This window comes from Stylophora pistillata, unplaced genomic scaffold, assembly GCF_964205215.1.
Source record: "Stylophora pistillata unplaced genomic scaffold, jaStyPist1.2 SCAFFOLD_51, whole genome shotgun sequence".
Lineage (NCBI taxonomy): Eukaryota > Metazoa > Cnidaria > Anthozoa > Scleractinia > Pocilloporidae > Stylophora > Stylophora pistillata.
In genome coordinates, this window is record NW_028290757.1 from 1 (window position 1) to 22,192 (window position 22,192).

Consider the following 22,192-nt stretch of genomic DNA (forward strand, 5'->3'; position numbering starts at 1 on the left):
GTTTCGCGCGGCGAGGCACGTGCTTGCTTGAGACAAAAAGGACACCTTGACAAATATGACATGACGCCCTTAGACCGCTGACCATAATGCTTGTCTCTTGAATCAAAATGGCTGCCGGAACTACTTCGCCGGTCAGCTCAGCTCTGCCAATTTCTCTCACTTGTTTTTTGGTTGTACGTGACCTGGATTTACTCAAATGTTGTTGCTAGGACGAGAGGCAATGCAGTTCGGCGACAATTTCAAACCACGTGAGCTCACTGCTTTATGCGGTGAAGTTTCTGCATAAGGAACACGGTCCTGGTTTCAAGGATGTACAAATGATTCGTCAGTTGAGAGCACAGGCAACGATATTTCAAAAGCAAGGCGACAGAGAACGGCCTTCGTCGCGAGAAGAGTTCGAAGCCCTAAATCGCTGGCTACCCTGGTGAGTTCTCTTTTGTTCTTTTGAGCCAGTACCTGTAAACTGGCAAATTAATAATTTTAGCAATGATACTGGTATACTGTAGGGACCAATGGATTTGTTATTGTCCATTTGAGATATGTATCAATCAACTTGAACTGAAGTAACAGGGGAATCAGGAAAATTGCCCTTCAGAAAAGCAGTTGGAGAGCAGTTCCCACATGGAATGTCTTTGTCAGTGTTTTCTAGCTACATTCCCACAGAGAAAGTATTAAAGATGTTAGCATTAGCACAGGGATTGTCAACAGTTTTACCACTTTCAAGAATACTGGGAAATGTAATCAGCTTTTACTTTACCAATGTTGATGATTGATATCTAATTCCAGACCATGTTTTTCTCATATTCATCTTATTACACAAAAAGTCATTTTTAAAATCATCGGATTTGCTAGCTATAATTTTTTTCTTTGACAACACTATTCCTGAAGTTCTTACGAAGATACATCAGATTAGGATTTGAATGTGGACACCTATGGATCTGGGAATAGAGCTTATCTCTGTATTGTATTTTGGCAAGAATGCATTTAGTGATACCGGGCTTGGTAGACCACTTGATTTTGCGTTTGGAGAGCTTTCGACACGGTGCATGATAATTTACAAGTTGAGATATCTGATCATAGCAAAATATTGAATCTAGTGTTGGCATCTATAACGATCACTTGAGATGTTATTCCAGATCTAGACGTGAAAATTAAGTCATTGATAAATTTCTCTTCACCGAGTTTGGAAAAGTCATTTTTATAATAGTTTAAAACTTTATATAGTCTACATGTGAGCAGGCTAACAATTGTGCATGACATTGCAATATTTTTTGTTAGAATTTTAGAATTACATCTTCAGAAACTATTTCCTATGATAACCAAATTATCATACACACAGGATTTGCATCATAAATTTCCTTTAGAATGATCACACCTAACTTCCAAAATTCTAGAGAATTTCCTGCTATTGCTCGATTCCTTATAAAAGAAGTACAGTTAGTTAGTTTAACTCAGTAGTTCAGAGTGTCCAGACCAGCACTTACTAGCTCAGAACCTCTTGGTCACAGAAAAAGTAACTCCAGTACATGTAACCTCAAGGTAGTGACCTATTCTACTGAGGATTTGGTATGTCACATTTGACCTATTATTGCATGTCTTACAGTTTGAGTTCAAGAATAATATGCTTCATGTGTACTTATCTCAATCCAATTGTTTAGTCTTTGCTTGAGTCCTTATATTAGTTGATTCATGTTCAAAATGTGTCAAGATTGCATTCAGCTTTCAGAACCTTGCATTTATCTGTATACTTGACTTAAAGTTCATTGGTGAAATCAGATATCTCACTACAGTCTTCATTCTTTAGTCCATCAGTAATGACAGATGTTGTCCTGTCACTGAATGAGATTCTACCAGTCTTCCTAGTTTTAAGTCCAAGGAAAATATGAAATTGTGATTGAAATAATTCAGTCTGAGATTGTGTACGATCAGGAATTGAGGAAGATGATTAGAGACTAGATTACCACTGATGGCATTCATAGCATGACTATTTGCAAATATATTATCAATGAAGGTTGCTGATCTTTAAGTAATACGTGTTGATTGTGAGATGCAAGGTACAAGAGAAAAGGAGTTTAGCATTAGCAAGAAATCATTGGACTCAGGATGACTTTCACAATTGAATAAGTTTATATGAAAATCACCCATAATGAAGAGGGACTTATTTACCCTAGTTAGCCGAGATAAAGTTGACTCGAGATGTTCTCTGAACCTTAGGGGTAGAGGAATGGTGTCTATAGGTACAAGGACGAAAAACATTTTTGACTTTTCTATCAATTATGTGGACTTTCTTTGTCGATTCTAAGTCAGCCTCGTCGTTCAATCTTTTAGGGACGAGGTTGTGGCTGCCGTCTCACTCCAACGCGAACGCTTTCAATTGAGCTGGGAGGTCAACATGAAAGCCAGGGAAAGCTGCAACTTGGTCCTTTTAAGCCTGTATGTTTTCATTCCACCATCCCGGGGTCTTGAGATGCGAACTCTTCGAATTGTCACAGAGCCAGACAGCTTGGAGGCACGACAGCGGAAGGAACAAAATCTGCTGGTGATGAGGGAAGATTCCATTGTGCTCCACTTTAATGATTACAAAACCAAAAGCTCCTGTGGACGGGATGAGCTAACTCTGCAGGTGAGATAAGGACTCAGTTTTTAAGAAAGCCCGAAACGCTCTTGTGGCGCTGATGAAAAGAACATTTGTACCAGTTGCAAAGTCTTTGCAAACAATGTGCTTTCCAAACATATAGTTTTTATGCCAGCTCAAGGGAAAAAAGAAATGGACAGCATGTGTTGTTAACATTTGCCAAGTTGCAGCCGGCAAGGGAATTGGGTAGCTAGTTATTTATTTATTTTCTTACGATTATGAAGGATCATTGTAGATTTTGCCGATTTCACATGAACAAAGACACCATACTCATTACTGTGCGAAGAATTTTCCCATCGCTTTCTAAAAAAGGGGAAGTCAACTGAAAAAGGATCTGTCCTTCTTTTTTTAGCCTGGCCACGAGCTGTACAAAGTTCTTGCAAATTACATCAAGGAGTTTCGTCCACGCCTTACAAAGGAGGAAAGTGGGAACTTTTTGCTTTTGGTAAGTAGATTCAACTTATCCCCCGAAACTGGACAATATTCATGAGAACCCTTCAACTCATCACCTTCAACTGGAAAATAGCATGCCACCCTAGCCCTAAACTCCTAAAAGCCGGTTAAATCTTTCAAATTGCTCACTCTTCAAAGAGGGAATCTTTCAGAAACCCGGTTAAATCTTTCAAATTGCTCACTCGTCAAAGAGGGAATCTTTCAGAATCTTTCAAATTGCTAACCCTTCAAAGGGTGAATTTTTCAAATGTCTCACGCTTCTAAGGGTGAATCTTTCAAATTGCTTACCCTTGTAAGGGTGAATCTTTCAAATGTCTTACCCTTCAAATGGGTGAATATTTCAAATGTCTCACCCTTCAAAGGGTGAGTCTATCAAATGTCTCCCCCTTCTAAGGGTGAATCTTTCAAATGTCTTACCCTTTCAAAGGGTGAATCTCTCAAATGTCTTACCCTTGAAACCTAACCCTAAACCCTAGCACTACATTTTCTTGATTCACCTGCAGAGACCTAGGTTAGCACCCTCATAGGGGTCAATGGGATTTCTTAACCACCCTCATAGGGGTCCATGGGATTTCTTAAGCACCCTCGTAGGGGTCCTTGGGATTTCTTAACCACCCTCATAGGGGTGCCTGGGATTGGAAATTAATTCTACTCAGTGTGTCAACCTGATGGTGGTATGGACAGCATGAGGGGGTCTCAGAAAAGCAAAAGCTTGACCACTACATACAGTACTGTTTTTTTGTTTTTTTTTTTTACAAGTTCAATGTCATTTTCAGTCTTGAGGAAAAGATCGAGTGATTTGCCCACTGGGGAGGTGTGGTTTGAAAATTGCAAACATTTGTCTTAAAAAATGGTAGAACTGGTTATTATTATTATTGTTATTATTATTATTATTATTATTACTATTACTATAATTATTATTGTGAATTAAAACTGGTTATAGTTCATTTCTGTTCATTGTCCATTCATGAATGTTTTCTTTTTACTTGCACCTTGTAGAACAGGAAGGGTGAAAGCTTTTCAGGACCCGCATTCTCTGCGCACATGAAAAGTTTGTTTCGCAGCCTCACTGGAAAATCGGTGACAATCAACATGCTTCGATCTGCATTCATTACCTGGTCATATGGTAGAGAGTAAGTGGCCATTTTTTTTTTTTACTACTATACAATTCAGCAAATAAGTCATGCCTTTATTTAATGATCGCAACAGCAGATAGCCTCAACTTTTGGCCCTCAGAACATAAACATACAATTTCATTTAACAATTCTTTAAGAACTCATTATTTATTATCTAGAGGGCCGCAAGTTTATTAGCCTCGGCTATTTCGTGTTAACCCTCGTTAGATAAAGTCTTGACCTTACCTTACCTAAGAAAGAATTAAAATTTCAGTCAAAGCCATGGATAACCCAAGGATTTCAAAATATCCATTCCAGTAAAAAAAGTCAATTTTATAAAAGATATTTCAAGACCAAATCTTGTTCAATACCTCCTTTGAGACCGGTTGTAATGCCGGCCAATTTAAAATTAGCAAATGTGATTCCAGTCTATAAAAAGGGATCCCACACTTGTCTATCCAATTATCAACCAATCTGCTTGATGTCTGTTTTTAATAAATTCCTTGAAAAACTTGCATGCAATAGATTAGTTGATTTCCTTGAAAAGGAAAAAAAAGTGTTCTTTGAAAATGAACTTGGTTTTAGGGCTTAGCAGTCCACTCATCACACTACACTTGGTGTTGTTGATAGATTTCAAAGGGCAATTGATGGGCAATTGACAGGCATTTTTCTTGCGGTATATTCTTAGATGTCAGTAAGGCGTTTGATACCATCAGTCATGAGATATTGTTAAGAAAATTGGAGTTTTTATCTCGATGGCTTCTTTAATTCAGTACTTAGTATCCACAACTACAATACACGAAGTGCAGCAAATCAATCTTATTACCTGCCTCGAGCTAGCACAAACTATGGTATTTTTCATATTCGCTTTAAAGGACCAAAGGTCTGGAACTCTCTTGGCCAAGATATAAAGTCAACCCCTTTCAGTAAATTTAAAAAAAAAAAGAAATTAAAAATGAATTACTGTGCCAATATTAATGTCACCCTGGTCTTCTGCTTTGACCAGAGTAATCAGTTTCTTCATAGCTATTACTGTGATTTATTTGTTGCTCTAGGCTCTTTTATAATTTATACATATATATATATATATATATATATATATGTATTTAGTGTGACTTGATTTTCGTAGAACAGTGCTCGATACATAGAAGTAGAGCGAAGTATATATTGTGGGAGGCCCTCAATATATATATATATATATATATATATATATATATATATATATGTATTTAGTGTGACTTGATTTTCGTAGAACAGTGCTCAATACATAGAAGTAGAGCGAAGTAGATATTGTGGGAGGCCCTCAATATATATATATATATATTTGTTTATTTATTTATTTTTTATTTATTTTTTTATTTTTTTTTCATGACTTGCAAATTTCCTTTAGTCTTAATTATTTCTAGTTTAACTCTGTGCGTGTCCCGACCTTAATATTGTAATTTAATTTATAATTTTCTCTTGTACTAAGGCCATTCATTCCACAGGCAACCAAAACAAAACAAACACTTAAGATGAAAACTCAACTTAAACATGCAACTTACACTTGGACCAGTACCCACTAAATTCAGTGTTGTCAATGTAGCCATCTCTAAAACCAGATTTCCATTTCACAGGGACTGCACAGATGCCCTGAAGGCGTCATTGGCGGCCGCGCTCAGACATTCACGGCAACAGGCTCAGCGGACATACGACCGCCGCACCGCCAATGACCGAAAGAGGCTTGCTGTCGACCTGGCCAGAGACTACGCCGAGGACCGTCTGGACGAGGGATCCGACGGTGGCCAAGCACAACCGCAGAGTTCCGATGACTGCCCTTTCAAACCCGGTGACTTTGTGGCAGTGGTGGAAGAGGATAGCCGGCTTAACTGCCCAAAGGTTTTGATAGGACAGATCCATTCCCTTGGTCAAGAAGGTGAGGTTTCTCTTCTCTGGTACAAGAATGTTTCAAAGAACTTTTACAGACTGCAACACGGCAGTGGACAGTGGAGGGAGAGTGTTGACAGCCTAGTGCCTGTTACTGTGAAAGCGCCAAAGAATCGACCGGGGTTGTATCAACTGTGCACTTCCCCCCGTCAAATACACAAGGTCGTCTTTGCAGATTAGGATATCTTCAGTCCACTGAAGAACTACAACTCTTTTTCGTGTCATTGCTACAAACATTGATTTTGTTACTTGATCATCCATCTCATGCCATTTTAAAGTGTTGCCGTTTTGTTGACGTGATGGTTATGATGTGTGTTATGGGTCACAATTTGAATTTTTTTCAAGTTGGGTTGATTCTCGATTTTCCTCTCGAATAATTAGGGCTAGGAGACAAATGAAATTGAGAATCAACCCAGGTCTGGACAAAAAAAAAAAAATTCACTCCGATGCAATGTTGACCTGCAACATGCACGCTGTTCTCACAGGCCATTTGATTGGATTTTAAGAAGGGCATTTTGTATCGCCAAAAAATATCTTTGGAAGTTGAAAAAAAAAAGAAGAAAAAAAATTGAGTCTGAATTGAAAATTGAATTTTGACCTGCAACATACACACGTGTATGCAATTTGAATTGAGTGGGACCCCAGTATTTCATACTTGGCTCCAAGGCTGCAGAGACATTTATTCAGTCTTGTGCTTGTCTCGTAGACGGTTCACTTTTAAAAATCGCTTTCTATGAACAGTTTCCCTTGGAAAAACCAAAGTGGTGGCGTCGGCAGCGTTTGCGAAGGAATATAGCATTTGTCACGTGTGAGTTGTTGAAGTGATTGTGTTGTGTCTTGTGAGGAAATAAATCGATGTGTTTACATATTCTCAGCTGGTATTGGTTTGCTTGATTTTAAAGAAATGCCAAAATGCTGACAGCTTTCAAAACAATAGCTTCTTTGTCCCATGTGAGGGGGTCTGAGAAGTGCTGGATTTATCAAGTCCCACTGAGAAAGATCTTGGATTCCCTTACATGGAGCACCATAGCTATTTGACTGGAGGTGCAGGGGACCGATGGTCACTGTGAAGTTGGCTGGTCTATCCATATATGATTGTGATAGGGAGAGGGGGATAGGTATTCTTTTGCTTGCTTTCGTGCTCTTCTGTTTCGGGGTTTCTTCAACCCTTTCGAGTCACAAAAGTGATCAATAATCCCTACATGAGATGCAAAAAGTTATGAGATTTCATGAAATGATCACCTCAGGAAAAGCGCAGGACCTGCATATTCCAAATTGCATGTGCATATGCTCGAATGCACATTACAGGCTAGCTAACCCTCCAGCCTTGGGAAGTTTCATGCCAGATTTGGGCAGGACTGAGTTAATTCTAGGGCGATTCCCCTAGACGTGAAGATGCTAACCCTAACCCCTAGTCCTAGATTGCAACCCTAACCCCTAGCCCTAGATTGCAACCCTAACCCTAGATTGCAACCCTAACTAACTGCTGTACCTTAAGGGGTTTCTTAACCTATTGAGTTTTATACATATGAAAGTGTTCCTCTGGCAGAGATCTTCCCAACCAGGACTACTTTAGTGTGGTTTGGTGAGATGAAGCTTGACAAACTTAAGGAAAACCACTTTGGTGGACCTCCCCTCGTTTTCGACCTCTTCCGCTGAGCATGCCCATGAAGGAGTTAAAGAGTTTTATACATATCAAAGTGTTCCTCTTGCAGAGACCTTTCTAAGCATGTCTACATTAATGTGCTTTGGGAAAATGGGGCATGAGAAACTTAAAAAAAGAGCAGTTTGGTGGACTTAGACCTCTAGCAGTTTTCTCAATTGATATTGCACTTGTGGGGGTGATCAAAATCAGTTCTCTCCCCTATGAATGGATCATCAGAAGAACAAGTTATGAGATTTCAACCACTCTCTTAAACCAACTCTCTCTTCCATGAAGATGTCATCATTTACAAAGGACAGCATCCATTCAAATGGTTCAGGCAGAAAACCCTACCCCGATTAAAACCAGCCAAGAAAGAAGAGACTGAATAAAATAACTGCCTTCCTCGTTTCCTTCAAAGATCTGTACAAAGTACTTGTACATAAACAATAGGACATGAGTTCCCTTAAATAGATGCAAAGGCTTCAATTCCCTCTGACCTGACTGAGATGATAAATTGCACTTTTCAGGCCTGGGGTTGGTTTTGTGCTGTTTTATCTGGGTTTTACAACCCTTTTGAAGTCACAAAAGTGATCACAGTCAGTCTTCCCCCCACAATATCACTAGATGAGAAGAGAAAGTTATGAGATTTCCTAAAGTGATCAGCTCAGGAAAAGTGTTTGGGTATTGTATCAAATTCTGTGAAGAAGGTAATGGAAAGATCACTAGGGAGAATTTGTAAGTGGGTATGGGGGGGGGGGGGGGGGGCTCAAAGGGTTGTCGTTTGGAATCTTTGCCTTCTTTCAAAAGAAATCACAACCGCTCTCTCTTAGAACCAACTCTCTTACATGAAGATGTCATCATTTACAAAGAACAGCATGTATTAAAATGGTCGTTCTGATCTGACCTGACCTGACTCATATAATAAGCTGGACTTTTCATGCTAGCCCAGTACTTCAATTACCCACGACTGGTATGTGCCAAGACATTGAGAAAAGCCTTAGGTAGTAGTAGATTGTGAGAAATTTCATTTGATCAGCTTGGCGATTTTGCTCATTGACCGAAAAAGGAAGCATTGTTTTGTAGAGAAACTGAACGAAACGAAAAGAAAAAAAGGCTCATCTCAAGGACTCTTTGCTTGAAGAAAGAAGTGAATTGTCAGCTTCATTTCGGATCTGTACACTCTTTAGATGCTTGAAGGAAGTCACTTGTCGTCTCAATTTGATTTGTACACTCTTTACAGGAATTTCTTTTGTCGGTAAAATATTCTTGCTTTCTCTTCGCGGAAAAGTGCTTATTTTTGCAGGTATTTTGGTTAGATTTTGACGTATGATCTCGAAGGGTAATGGGAAACTGCTTTGGCCATCTGCCGTCCAATCGAAGCTTTCGTTCATCATCTCGGCCTAGGGGCTGCGTAGGAGGGCTCTGTAAACAAAGGGAGACTCTTTTGGGCTGGATCGATCAAAAGAAATTGTCGGTTTAATACCATATTGTTCAATTATTATTTAGTTCGACCGTCCAAGTCATTCGAGCACCGAGAATGCACAGGCAGCCGCCGGAGCACTGGAACTTGCCCCGTCGAGGCAAGTTCCAGTGTTCGCTCGGCCAAAACACCAAAATAGCTACGTGGGGAAAATCCTCGAATGACGTCAAGAGGCTTTTTTGGGACGTCTATTTGGAGAAAATTGACGTCAATAGGTAAACAAAGTAAGGCAAGATCTATTTTGGGAAATTTGACGTAAGGTGCCCCCGTTATATATAAGTGTCCCCTGGCAAAATAAAAATAAATACATATTAAAGAAACGTACTTGAAGCCGCAGCGAGAACCTCTAAAAATGAGCCGGAAAGCAGCGATCTCCGATTATTTTTCATCCAAGAGTTCGAGTCAAGCAGAGGAACGAGATTCGCAGGAATTATTTCGGTAGGGGAAGCATTATTTAGTATTGTTTTCAATAGTAGAAATCGCTGTAGCATCTTGTAACACTTCCAAGAGGAATTGTTTGTTTGTTTCCACTCGGAACTCGCTGTGGCTATATACATATGCCCGGCAGCCGGGAATGGTCTTAAATAGACTAAATGCCCGGCAGTCAGAAAATCTCACCGAATTTTCACTGAAAGCTTCGATCTTTCAAGCCTCTTGAGAGTATTAAATGTTTCTTTAGCAAGGTCAAGCGACTCTAAATATTATTTTGGTTTTCTAGCTAGTTCACCATCGAAAGATGCGATCGTGGCCATACTATAAAATGGCTATCTGGTGACACACTTCGAAAAACTCGTCTCAAACCTAACAGCCAAATGAATAAAGGCCGATAGTTTCTAAAGAAAATGTTTGGGGCTGCGTCGGTGGGGGTAAGGAAATAATTTGAACATATCAACAAAGTTGAAATGGTAAATTGGCCACCGTTACGATTATAAAAGCTGACCTTTCGAGCGTTAGCCCTTCGTTCGTCGGAGCGAATCTAACAGCCAAATATTTACTTGGCGAATTCCGACTGAAAGCCTCAAGCGATCACTATAATTATTTTGCTTTTACATTGGGCGAAAAAACTGTTGGTTTTTCTTTTGTTTTGTTTCCGTTTTGTTTTGTCTTGTTTTTGTTTTATAACTATTATTATTCCGATAAAATGCTTAAAAATCGAAAAATACATTGAAATGTCTGATAAAAATTTAAGAAAAGCGAGTGCATACACACCTCGGTTCATAATAATGATAGCTATGATAATAATGCTGAACACTTCTTGGCTCAGTATTCCTGGCTTTAGCTATGATTCCCAGAAATAGCTTTCTCATTGCCTTGCTGTTATTCCTTATCATTATGCCTTACTATGATTCCTTATTATTTCCCTTACTATCATATAGCAATAGTTTCCATCAAATCTTCTGCAATACAAAATATTAACAGCGAATAAAACGATGAAAAAGAACTCACTTTCGGCTCACATCTGCACCTTTTTTTTTTTTTTTCTTTCAAAGCGTCTGGAAAACTATAGATAACGGAGTCAAATCTGAACAGATTCAAAGTCTAATAATCTGATAAGTAAAAGCATATCTAAAACTATACAGAAAAGAGAAAGGTGAATGGCAAATCTAGAGTCCTATTATTGTTATTATTATTATTATTATTATTATTATTATTATTATTATTATGATTATTATTATTATGATTCTCATTATTCTCGTAGATCCTCGCAAGAGAGTGACGACGGTAGTGGCAGAGACGACAAGAGTCCACCAAGAAGGTAAATGATATCAACTAAATGATGATGACACGTGGAACCAGGGTAAAGCCGTGAAATCTGTTCTCTGTTTTCATGACAGAGTTCAGAGAGAATTCCACTATTACGCTGAAACTTTTGAGAAAGATAGCTTACTTGACTTTTGTAAGGCATTCGACGTGAACTCGGATATTCTGGTCAAACCGCCGATTATGCCTTCTTAACCTATGGTTTCACTTCTTGGGGCAGCAGGCGTAGCTAGTTCATTTCACCGTGATTTCAAATGCATTTGGAACGAGCCTAGACAACTTAACACGATCGCGTATCTTGTTCTGTGTAGGAAAAACCAGAGAAGTCGAAAAACCAGTGGCGCTGGAGCAAGGTAGGATCCTCATGTTTTCTGTTTGTTTTTAGTAACCCAGGATCTGCGATATATCTTTGGTGTACAATTTTGTCGCGCGCACTCGGTACGTTCTGGAAATGGCCACAATCTGTATCTATTCCCATTGTTACTTGTGTAAAACAAAAAACAACAAACAAAAAGTGTGTCTGTCTTGGATTTTCAGACAGTTGCTTGACACAGAGGCTGCAGCAGAAGGTGGTAGGAGGTGGGTCAAATCGCTCCTCTACTTGGCCCATTTTTTTCCCTTTTCTCTTTTGGTAGCCGTAGGGTAATGGTCTAATAGGAGGTTTTTGCGCCGACAGAGCTGACGACCACGATGATGAGGAAGACGTGCAGACGCCCGGGGACAGGACATTTTTAGTGCCAGAAGAGGAACTTGTAGAGGAGAGCAGTCAGTCCTTTTACCGAAAACAGGAGGCACTTTCCGTCCAAAGGGACGCGGAGACTGTACAGCCATACTTTCCCTTGGCATTCGCAGAATCCCCGGACAGGCCTCTAGCCTTCAACTTTGATTTGTTCTTGCTGGACAGTCTGACGCTGCCAAGACACATAGTGCCTCGCGACTCTGATGAGGAGAGGGTCTCCAACGCACTTACCTTCGAAGACGCAGCCAGCGCAATAAGTTACTGCACACGCAGCCTAGAGATTGGGTGGAAAGACACGCTTCCTTTGCCCTCTCCGTCTGATCCAACCCAGAAGTCTCCCCGTCGCAAACATCTACTCAGAGACCTGAACAAGTGGGAACTTTTCCGACGTGACGGGGCAAAGTTGACCGAAGCCCTAACTAGCAGACAAGCGCCTTTAGACAGCAATTTAAACCTGGTTCGCTTGGACAGGTAGGTCGCTGGTTTTTTTTTCATTTTCATATGATTGGATTTGATTTCCGCGTTAGGCTTAAACTCTTACCCCTTGGCTAATGGTCGGAGTATTTAGATCTCCTATTTTTTTCTCTTCTTTAAATGACTTCGTGGACAGATAGATCTAGCCCGCCGGACCTTTGGATCATTTTTTATCACCTGTTACCGGCCAGTCAGACTCGCCTAGGAAGGATGCTCAGCTTTTCCCCTGAATTAAACCAAATATGAGCAAAGCATCTACTTGCAGAGACTTTGACTCGATTAGAATGATTCCTTTTGTGGAACAATATTCCAGTTAACAACAAACATATGAAACATATTCCAGTTGATGCTAGGCAGTCAGAGCCCCTTGGCTCTTTTAGGGGCGAGCTTCAGGATTTTGACTTTAAAAGACTCTTACATGTCTTTGATGGCGAACATTATCGCACTTTTAAAATAATCTGTCCTAAATGTCGTCGGAGCTACAAACCCACTCGGTTTGTAGCTCTTAGATTCTAGTTTTTGCCTCCTTTTTGCGTGAGCGTATTAGATCTAGGGAATGGAGGGGCAATAGGATGCTTAGTTTTTTGTTTCAGTTTTTTTTTTTTTTTTTTTTTTCGGTTTCTCTTTCAGTTTTGTGTCTCTGTTTTTCGTGTACTTTGTAGAAATACTTAAGTAAATGAATCAATCCATTTCTTTCCTCAATTCTTCTTTGGTAATCCTTCGTCTCCATGTAGGTTTGGAAATATCATGGTCTGGAATGCACCTCCCTGGTCCCTGGCCAGCCCAGAATACACGCACGGCTTTCCCAGGAAGCTCGTTACGCAAGACCACGGGGGTTTTCTACCGGGCAACATAACAGTGTCGGCGAAAGCCAGTAATTTGACGTTGAGGCGACTGGCTGTGTGCGACGTGGCCTGCTTGGTAAGTCGGGCAACCACCGCGGGCTCAGGTCTCAGCAGGGCGCGACTCCTAAACCTCAGGTACGCGGCCATCAGATATCAGAGCGGAACATTCTGTCCGCAGTACCTTGCGTCCGCCATGGTGGAGTACGGCGTGAGCTTCGGCACCTTTGAAGCCCTATCGCCGGAGACCTTAGAAACGCTTCACTCCAACCTGAACCCAGCTTGGAGAGAGGGCGACGAGTCGTCAGCCGCGGAGGGATCCAGCCCTAGCAACGAGGAAGACGACGACGCCGACGAACCCCTGATAGAGTGTCCGCAAAGCGTCATGCGGGAAATCGGCAAGTCGTCCAGCGACGGCACTGCGCAACGCCAGTCCTCCCGAGAGACGGACAGACTGCTCTGCGATCTGCTCGCGCGGCTAGCTAGCCAACCTGGGCAGCAGAGTGACTCCTCGTCCGAAGGGGACGGCGGTGGGGCCGAAAGGGCAGCAGAAGCCACCACCTCCACGGCTGTCGCCGGCCTTGCCAGAAGAAAGAAGAGAAGGGCTTCCTCTGTAGGCGCTGCTAGAACCAAGGCGACGCGCACGGAAGAAAGGGCGCTGCCTGAGGGCGGACAACCAGGTAATGATAAGGCTGAAAAGCAACCGCGTTAACCAACTGCTGCCTTTTGTTTGATTGTCTGTTTTGTTCGGTTTTTTTTTGGTTTTTTTTCTGTTCACATTATTTATTTATTAATTTATTTATCTATTTATCTATTTATCTATTTATTTATTTGATTTTATTTTATTATTATTATTTATTTATTTATTTTTTTTCACTTTTTAAATGACAGCTGGAGCAGGAGCGACGACCACAGGCCAAGGCGAAGGGCAGACAGCGCAAGCAGAGGCAGAGGATCGCTGGGGCCTGAGGCACTCGTCGGTGCCGGGTCTCCGAATGGAGGATTTCCCCGACGAGGAAACGTGGCAGGCCGTGTCAAACTTCTTCAGAGACCACCAGCCACTTCGCCAAGAGGTAAACTTACATTCGTGATCACCGATCAGATCATCACTGTTAAACCCTGTTGGATCATTTGTGTGGTGCCTCCTGGCGCACTGGTGATGTATATCGTCAATCTTGTTTCCCCTTCTTGTTGTCTGTCCCAACAGGAACTACAAACTGCCATGGCCAGCACAGCGGCAAATGCAGGAGGACGCGCTTGGAAAGAAGATCCGGAGGCAGTGCAAGAGGCCACCAGCCAGCGAGTCGCAGACGCGCACCGTCAAATGGTGGCCGAGAAGATGGCAAGCCTCTTTGTCATTTGCGCCGCTGCCTGTGACTGCCCAGAGGAGAGCTGTGCCCTGAAGGCCGGTCGATTTTGGCCGCAGATGGAGCCAGCAGACCCCTGTCGGCGACAACCACCATGTCCCGTCTGCAGGGTGTTTGCTCGCCACCTGGATCTCTGCCATCTCCTCGCTAGGAGCTCCACTAGCAAGGGCGCCCTCTTCAGCCGACTGCTGGCCAGTGCGGTGGCCGTCCACCAACTCTACGAGCTGGCAGTCCCCAAGTCATTGCCCCCCGGCCAGAAAACTACGAGGAAGCAGTCTGTAAAGGCCTTGCTGTGCTCCCTTTTAGAAGTGGAAAGAAATAGGTTGCAGTGCATCCGACGCATCGGGGAGCTAGCCCTGCTGGTGCCCCAGCTGCTCTGCGTTCAATTGTCCAGTGGTCGAGCGGCCTTCTGGGAACAGCTGCGGAGGGTAGCAAACACGGTCATCGCCCAACGCGGTCGACAGGCCAAACTGCTGGCTCTGGAAGCCATCCGTAAGAGGTTGCCCGACGATTCTTCCTGGAAGGACTTTCTGACCCCCTCTCTCCAAACCTGAAAAGTGTCCTATTCTAAATGGCAGTGACTGCGCCTGCGAATGACTTGGACTTTGCACGCGTTCAGATTTTTCAATTGTGTTAGGGTTAGTTTGTTTTTCTTCCTTCCTTCCTTCCTTCCTTCCTCGTTCTCGCTGTCATGTTCTGTTCGTCACTCACCGGCGCGACCGATCGCCGGTCTAGGACTCTTTAGCATATAGAGGTTCGGTACTATGTTAGCTATGTTAACCATCTTGTCAAAAATGTAGGTAGTTTCGCCCTTAAGAATCTCAGGAGAAACAATCACTTCACAAGCTTTACTTTTTACCAGTTCATCAGGTTCGACGGCTAGGAATAGATCAACTGATTACAAGTACTTTTAAGTTTGAGAGGAAATTGAATGTTTTATTGTAGTGTAGCTTCTTATTTAGTTTGAAATGTGTCTCAGTATAATCATAAGTTGGCTAGATACTATTTTGTTAAGTACACGAGCCCACAAGCTTTTTACCTTGAATTGTTATCGTGTATAAATAAAGATTCTACTACTACTACTACTAGTTTTATTTCAGGAGGACGCTTGTAAACTGAAGCCACTCCATTAAATCTTGTTTTACAACGAAAACAACCACTGTGTGTGTGTGTGTGTGTATCTTAAATTGTTGCTCTAAGGGTTGGGTTTTTGATATCTACAGGTGTTTTCTTCTCTTCTATTTTTTTTTTTTTTTTTTTTTTCGCAAATAGATTTGGACATATTATTTTTGGAAAATTGCAGAGCGCAATTGCATTCAAATCTATGAAAAAGAGTCATACTGAAATCAGAAAATCCAAACTCAAACATTAAATCTAAATATCTCCTTACTCAAATGATTCCAAGTCGTATGTTATTAAATCATCCATATCAATCATCAACATTTTGTTACAGGTTTCAGTTCTTCATCAGTTTGGTTACAATAGTAACACCATTAGAATGGAGAGATCCATTTCATGTCAGAGTGGCAATACCAAAGGAAGGAAAGATGGGAAGAAATCTTGGGAACAGCTTACCGATGCCAAGTGGCCATGCCCAAAAAAAGTCAAACTGTAAAAATGCTGTGTAGTAGCACGACTCTTTACAGGAATTTCTAAATATCCTGGCTATGCTACCGTATTTAAGCGAAAGAGAATGTCAGATTGCTCGTTAGAAATTTCATGGCAATTCTAGGTTTGTCAGGGTCCACGAAAAAGTCAAGTTTGTGTGACTAAAACTAGAGAGCTCGTTTGGGAGGTTGGAATTTTTTTGCCCTATGTACTTCTATAAATATTATCCATACCTCCCCCCCACAGAAGGGACTTTTCTTAAGACCCCCTCCCAACACTCTGGAAATTGCAATGAAGGTTCATACATTTCCTTGAGGCTTTTGGCCTTTGAGATTCCCCCCATTCCCAAGAATTTTCAACCCTCTCTTTAAGCGGAGTATGGACATTTTCTGGAACTACACAATGCCAATTGGGTTGTAGCCTTGCTTCTGCAGTCCTACAACAAATGTAAGAGGACAGAAAGCATAGGAAGTGTGTTTTTTTTTTTTTTTTTAATGTGAAATTGAGAAGAACATTGGCACGCCATCCACTTTTTCACAATCAAACAGTGATTAACACAATGGTTAACACACGCTTTTAGAATGAAATCATTCATAAGTAGTTTTCCATAATCCTCCAAATTCCATTCAAACAAGCTATGATCGTATTGACACCAAGTTCCACATTCACATGGGAAAGTTTTCATTTGGCATTGTCACATTGTTTGGAACTAAACATTAGAAACTAGCTTCTTTTAATAATGTTGTAAACAACTTTGCTATTTGTTGTTCACAAAAGTAAGTGAAATAGAAATGGAGAACTTTCACTTTGCTTCCCTTGTTCATTTCATTAGCAACTCTGACTAATTTCCTTGCAAAGACACTTCCCCTCTGTCGTGTGCTTCATTTCGATCTTGTTTTTCTCACTCACATCCTTTGGGAAGGAGAATTGTGAGCATATCCGTACACACACAAAGTAATCGTGCCATGCAATACATCCTTGATCAGTTATGATCAATCCATCACTATCACTAGTAGCTTTGAGAGTTATTGTAACAGTTTCAATTCCTAGTGAAACCACTCTTGGAGCTGGCTCTGTAATTGACCATAGCCCACCACGGTTCTATTACTTGAAATCAGATTTTGCATGCTTTGCAGATCATTTCATGTCGCTGGACCTACAACAAACAAAGAAAAATTACGATTCGTGCAACATATTGCTACAACCAGCTAAAAAATTCCATGTGAGCTGTTTCCAGCAAGTACTTCTCATATTAAACCAGACATTCAGTGTAGCTTCTACAGAAAAACCCTGATCAGTCATTGCAGCTAGGACATGTATATCTAAGTCCAATTTTTGGGGCTGTAACATTTTTAAAAGGCTGACTCGACTCAGTAACTTGCCATGCCCCGAATATATCTCCGAGCGAACGTTTTGGGTCGGTAGAAAGAAATTAGACACCTCAATTAACACAATCGCAACTTACATGCTGCTTAACTGCTGCTACAAACTGCTGATTGACTCTTTCATCGCCTTCTAAAATGTCTAAAATAACTTCCAAATCGTCTCCCCATAGCAAGCGCCATCTTGTTTTGAATGTGACTTGTACCTTCAACCTCAGAGGGCTCCCATTCTTCTTACCGTTTGAACTTCTCCGGCTTTCATAACCACTTCCCGTTCCCTCTATTAACTCTGATCAAACTTTATGATTCTCTCATAGTTAAACACCGCCTTTCACAAACTCCAGATTCTCCCAGCCGCACGCCATACATTATTCATTCTAGTCTATCGAGGGAACAGTTTTTCTAAGGCCCAGCCCTCTCGCGGCGGCCGCATCAAGCCCTCACAAATTCAACTTTTTAGCTCATCCTCAAAGTTTATCATTCTCTCATAATTAAACAGCGCATTTCACAAACACGAGAGTGTGACAGGCGCGCGCTGCACTTTCTATACTATTGAGGGAACAGTTTTTCTAAGGCCCAGCTCTCTCGCGGCGGCTGCATTAAGCTCTCAAAAATTCAACTTTTTAGCTCATCCTCAAAGTTTATCATTCTCTCATAATTAAACAGCGCATTTCACAAACACGAGAGTGTGACAGGCGCGCGCTGCACTTTCTATACTATTGAGGGAACAGTTTTTCGAAGGCCCAGCTCTCTCGCGGCGCCTGCATTAAGCTCTCAAAAATTCAACTTTTTAGCTCATCCTCAAAGTTTATCATTCTCTCATAATTAAACAGCGCATTTCACAAACACGAGACTGTGACAGGCGCGCGCTGCACTTTCTATACTATTGAGGGAACAGTTTTTCGAAGGCCCAGCTCTCTCGCGGCGGCTGCATTAAGCTCTCAAAAATTCAACTTTTTAGCTCATCCTCAAAGTTTATCATTCTCTCATAATTAAACAGCGCATTTCACAAACACGAGAGTGTTTACTGTTTACTGGCTATGCTACCGTATTTAAGCGAAAGAGAATGTCAGATTGCTCGTTAGAAATTTCATGGCAATTCTAGGTTTGTCAGGGTCCACGAAAAAGTCAAGTTTGTGTGACTAAAACTAGAGACCTCGTTTGGGAGGTTGGAATTTTTTTGCCCTATGTACTTCTATAAATATTATCCATACCTCCCCCCCACAGAAGGGACTTTTCTTAAGACCCCCTCCCAACACTCTGGAAATTGCAATGAAGGTTCATACATTTCCTTGAGGCTTTTGGCCTTTGAGATTCCCCCCATTCCCAAGAATTTTCAACCCTCTCTTTAAGCGGAGTATGGACATTTTCTGGAACTACACAATGCCAATTAGGTTGTAGCCTTGCTTCTGCAGTCCTACAACAAATGTAAGAGGACAGAAAGCATAGGAAGTGTTTTTTGTTTTTTTTAATGTGAAATTGAGAAGAACATTTTGGCACGCCATCCACAAATGCCAGTATGAAATGACAGACCACTTTTTCACAATCAAACAGTGATTAACACAATGGTTAACACACGTTTTTAGAATGAAATCATTCATAAGTAGTTTTCCATAATCCTCCAAATTCCATTCAAACAAGCTATGATCGTATTGACACCAAGTTCCACATTCACATGGGAAAGTTTTCATTTGGCATTGTCACATTGTTTGGAACTAAACATTAGAAACTAGCTTCTTTTCATAATGTTGTAAACAACTTTGCTATTTGTTGTTCACAAAAGTAAGTGAAATATAAATGGAGAACTTTAACTTTGCTTCCCTTGTTCATTTGATTAGCAACTCTGACTAATTTCCTTGCAAAGACACTTCCCCTCTGTTGTGTGCTTCACTTCGATCTTGTTTTTCTCACTCACATCCTTTGGGAAGGAGAATTGTGAGCATATCCGTACACACACAAAGTAGTCATGCCATGCAATACATCCTTGATCAGTTATGATCAATCCATCACTATCACTAGTAGCTTTGAGAGTTATCGTAACAGTTTCGATTCCTAGTGAAACCACTCTTGGAGCTGGCTCTGTAATTGACCATAGCCCACCACGGTTCTATTACTTGAAATCAGATTTTGCATGCTTTGTTTGAATCATTGATACAGTCAAGTTTGCCAGCCTTTAGTATTGCCATAGCTTGCTGGCTCTCCACGGTACCGGTTCTTGCATATTTCTCACACACACAAATTGTGCAGCACATGACCAGCCCTTTTGCCCCTCAGATGGTACTGTACTGGTGGGATCATTGTCACCAGAGTGAGTTCTTGCTTCTCTTACAGTAGTATGCAATGAGGCAGTCGGCAACTTTAGTCCACCATCATAATGGGGCAGCATTCCTTGACAGTCCAGTGAAGAACTGCCTAGACTTCACCGGGACTGTTGCATGATATTTCTGAAAAACTTCACCAGGTCTCAATTCTTTAAAAAACCCATCACACATTGATGTGATACCAGTGAATTCCAAACCTCTTTCCTCTGGCTGTTGAAAAGAATACTTGCTTAGTTCATCCCTCAAGCTTTTTGTAACAATTCAGTTTCATTGAATTTCCTGATTGCCGAAGCCACAACTTCAGCAAGTATGCTGACGCTCAAAGGCTGAATGGATCCTTGGTGAAGACTGCTGTGTCGTTCACACAGTCTTTGCAGATCATTTCATGTTGCTGGACCTACAACCAACAAAGAAAAATTACGATTCGTGCAACATATTGCTATAGTGAACGTTTGAAGTATCTTGGCTGGCCAACACTCGACTCGCGTCGTGAATTTCTTAGTTTAGTGCAATTATTCAAATTCATTCATGGTTTTTCAAGAGTAGACTTATATGTAATTACTTAACTTTCTCCAATAGTCGGACGAGATCTACCAACAATGTCAAAATCTGGACGCCTTATGCTCGAACAAATATCCTCAAGAACTCTTTTTGGTATAAATATATAAAAATCTGGAATGACTTGCCAAGTGACATAGTAGTTAGCTCTAGCTCTGCTAGTAAGTTTAAAAAAAAAACTGAAAGAACACATTTTTAAATAATATCAATAATATTGCACCAATATCCATTTATCAATTAACTTGTTTTTTCAATAATTTTTACCTTTACATTTTAGTTTTATTTTTATTGCATATTGCTTTTATTCTGGGGGCTGCCGTCAATGAGAATTGAGTTCCTCTCTGGCTTGACCCTTTTTGCCTTTTTGCATCTCGATGTTATTTCTATTGTTATCTGTCTGTATTATTATTATTATTATTATTATTATCTTATTATTTAGGCAAATGAAGTTATTATAAATAAATAAATAAATAAATAAATAAATAAAATTCCATGTGAGCTGTTTCCAGCAAGTACTTCTCATATGAAACCAGACATTCAGTGTAGCTTCTACAGAAAAACCCTGATCAGTCATTGCAGGTAGGACATGTATATCTAAGTCCAATTTTTGGGGCTGTAACATTTTTAAAAGGCTGACTCGACTCAGTAACTTGCCATGCCCCGAATATACCACCGAGCGAACGTTTTGGGTCGGTAGAAAGAAATTACACACCTAAATTAGCACAATCGCAACTTACATGCTGCTTAACTGCTGCTACAAACTGCTGATTGACTCTTTCATCACCTTCTAAAATGTCTAAAATAACTTCCAAATCGTCTCCCCATAGCAAGCGCCATCTTGTTTTGAATGTGACTTCTACCTTCAACCTCAGAGGGCTCCCATTGTTCTTATCCTTTGAACTTCTCCGGCTTTCATAACCACTTCCCGTTCCCTCTATTAATTCTGATCAAACTTTATGATTCTCTCATAACTAAACACCGCCTTTCACAAACTCCAGATTCTCCCAGCCGCACGCCATACATTATTCATTCTAGTCTATCGAGGGAAGTTTTTCTAAGCCCCAGCCCTCTCGCGGCGGCCGCATCAAGGCCTCAAAAATTCAACTTTTTAGCTCATCCTCAAAGTTTATCATTCTCTCATAATTAAACAGCGCATTTCACAAACACGAGAGTGTGACAGGCGCGCGCTGCACTTTCTATACTATTGAGGGAACAGTTTTTCGAAGCCTCAGCTCTCTCGCGGCGCCTGCATTAAGCTCTCAAAAATTCAACTTTTTAGCTCATCCTCAAAGTTTATCATTCTCTCATAATTAAACAGCGCATTTCACAAACACGAGACTGTGACAGGCGCGCGCTGCACTGTCTATACTATTGAGGGAACAGTTTTTGGAAGCCCCAGCTCTCTCGCGGCGCCTGCATTAAGCTCTCAAAAATTCAACTTTTTAGCTCATCCTCAAAGTTTATCATTCTCTCATAATTAAACAGCGCATTTCACAAACACGAGAGTGTGACAGGCGCGCGCTGCACTTTCTATACTATTGAGGGAACAGTTTTTCGAAGCCTCAGCTCTCTCGCGGCGCCTGCATTAAGCTCTCAAAAATTCAACTTTTTAGCTCATCCTCAAAGTTTATCATTCTCTCATAATTAAACAGCGCATTTCACAAACACGAGACTGTGACAGGCGCGCGCTGCACTGTCTATACTATTGAGGGAACAGTTTTTGGAAGCCCCAGCTCTCTCGCGGCGCCTGCATTAAGCTCTCAAAAATTCAACTTTTTGTCCAATCGTCAAACCCCAGGGGACGACACAGCCCCACTTTAAAAAGTCCATGATCTCACCTAATCGGCCTCTATTCCTTCCAAACGCTGCCGACTGAACACCGCAAA

General features: G+C 41.1%; 2 protein-coding genes and 1 long non-coding RNA gene across 3 annotated transcripts; 2 read left to right on the forward strand and 1 right to left on the reverse strand.

The window, feature by feature from the left end:
* Positions 1–94: 94 nt before the first annotated feature.
* LOC148715989 (uncharacterized) lies at positions 95–7,003 on the forward strand. The gene is made up of 5 exons (XM_088746180.1): positions 95–424; positions 2,329–2,623; positions 2,988–3,080; positions 4,088–4,221; positions 5,820–7,003. The coding sequence occupies exons 1-5, from the start codon at positions 318–320 to the stop codon at positions 6,307–6,309; spliced, it is 1,119 nt and encodes a 372-aa protein (XP_088602306.1). The 5' UTR covers positions 95–317; the 3' UTR covers positions 6,310–7,003.
* A 4,057-nt stretch (positions 7,004–11,060) lies between these two features.
* LOC148715990 (uncharacterized) lies at positions 11,061–15,771 on the forward strand. Its single transcript, XM_088746173.1, has 5 exons — positions 11,061–11,594; positions 11,692–12,225; positions 12,963–13,750; positions 13,962–14,143; positions 14,278–15,771. Exons 1-5 carry the CDS (start codon positions 11,467–11,469, stop codon positions 14,989–14,991), a joined length of 2,346 nt encoding a protein of 781 aa, XP_088602299.1. The 5' UTR covers positions 11,061–11,466; the 3' UTR covers positions 14,992–15,771.
* Positions 15,772–18,947: 3,176 nt separating this feature from the next.
* Positions 18,948–21,410, reverse strand: LOC148715991 (uncharacterized). Its single transcript, XR_015995718.1, has 2 exons — positions 21,044–21,410; positions 18,948–20,145 (listed from the first exon to the last, which is right to left on the reverse strand). It is a non-coding gene; the product is annotated as an uncharacterized LOC148715991 (long non-coding RNA).
* Positions 21,411–22,192: the final 782 nt, after the last annotated feature.

Coding starts and splice junctions, on each gene's coding strand:
- LOC148715989 (XM_088746180.1), top strand. CDS start 318: ATGATTCGTCAGTTGAGAGCACAGGCAACGATATTTCAAAAGCAAGGC. Junction 2,624..2,987: donor GGGATGAGCTAACTCTGCAG/GTGAGATAAGGA, acceptor TTCTTTTTTTAG/CCTGGCCACGAGCTGTACAA. Junction 4,222..5,819: donor ACCTGGTCATATGGTAGAGA/GTAAGTGGCCAT, acceptor TCCATTTCACAG/GGACTGCACAGATGCCCTGA.
- LOC148715990 (XM_088746173.1), top strand. CDS start 11,467: ATGGCCACAATCTGTATCTATTCCCATTGTTACTTGTGTAAAACAAAA. Junction 11,595..11,691: donor GCAGCAGAAGGTGGTAGGAG/GTGGGTCAAATC, acceptor TTGCGCCGACAG/AGCTGACGACCACGATGATG. Junction 12,226..12,962: donor AACCTGGTTCGCTTGGACAG/GTAGGTCGCTGG, acceptor GTCTCCATGTAG/GTTTGGAAATATCATGGTCT.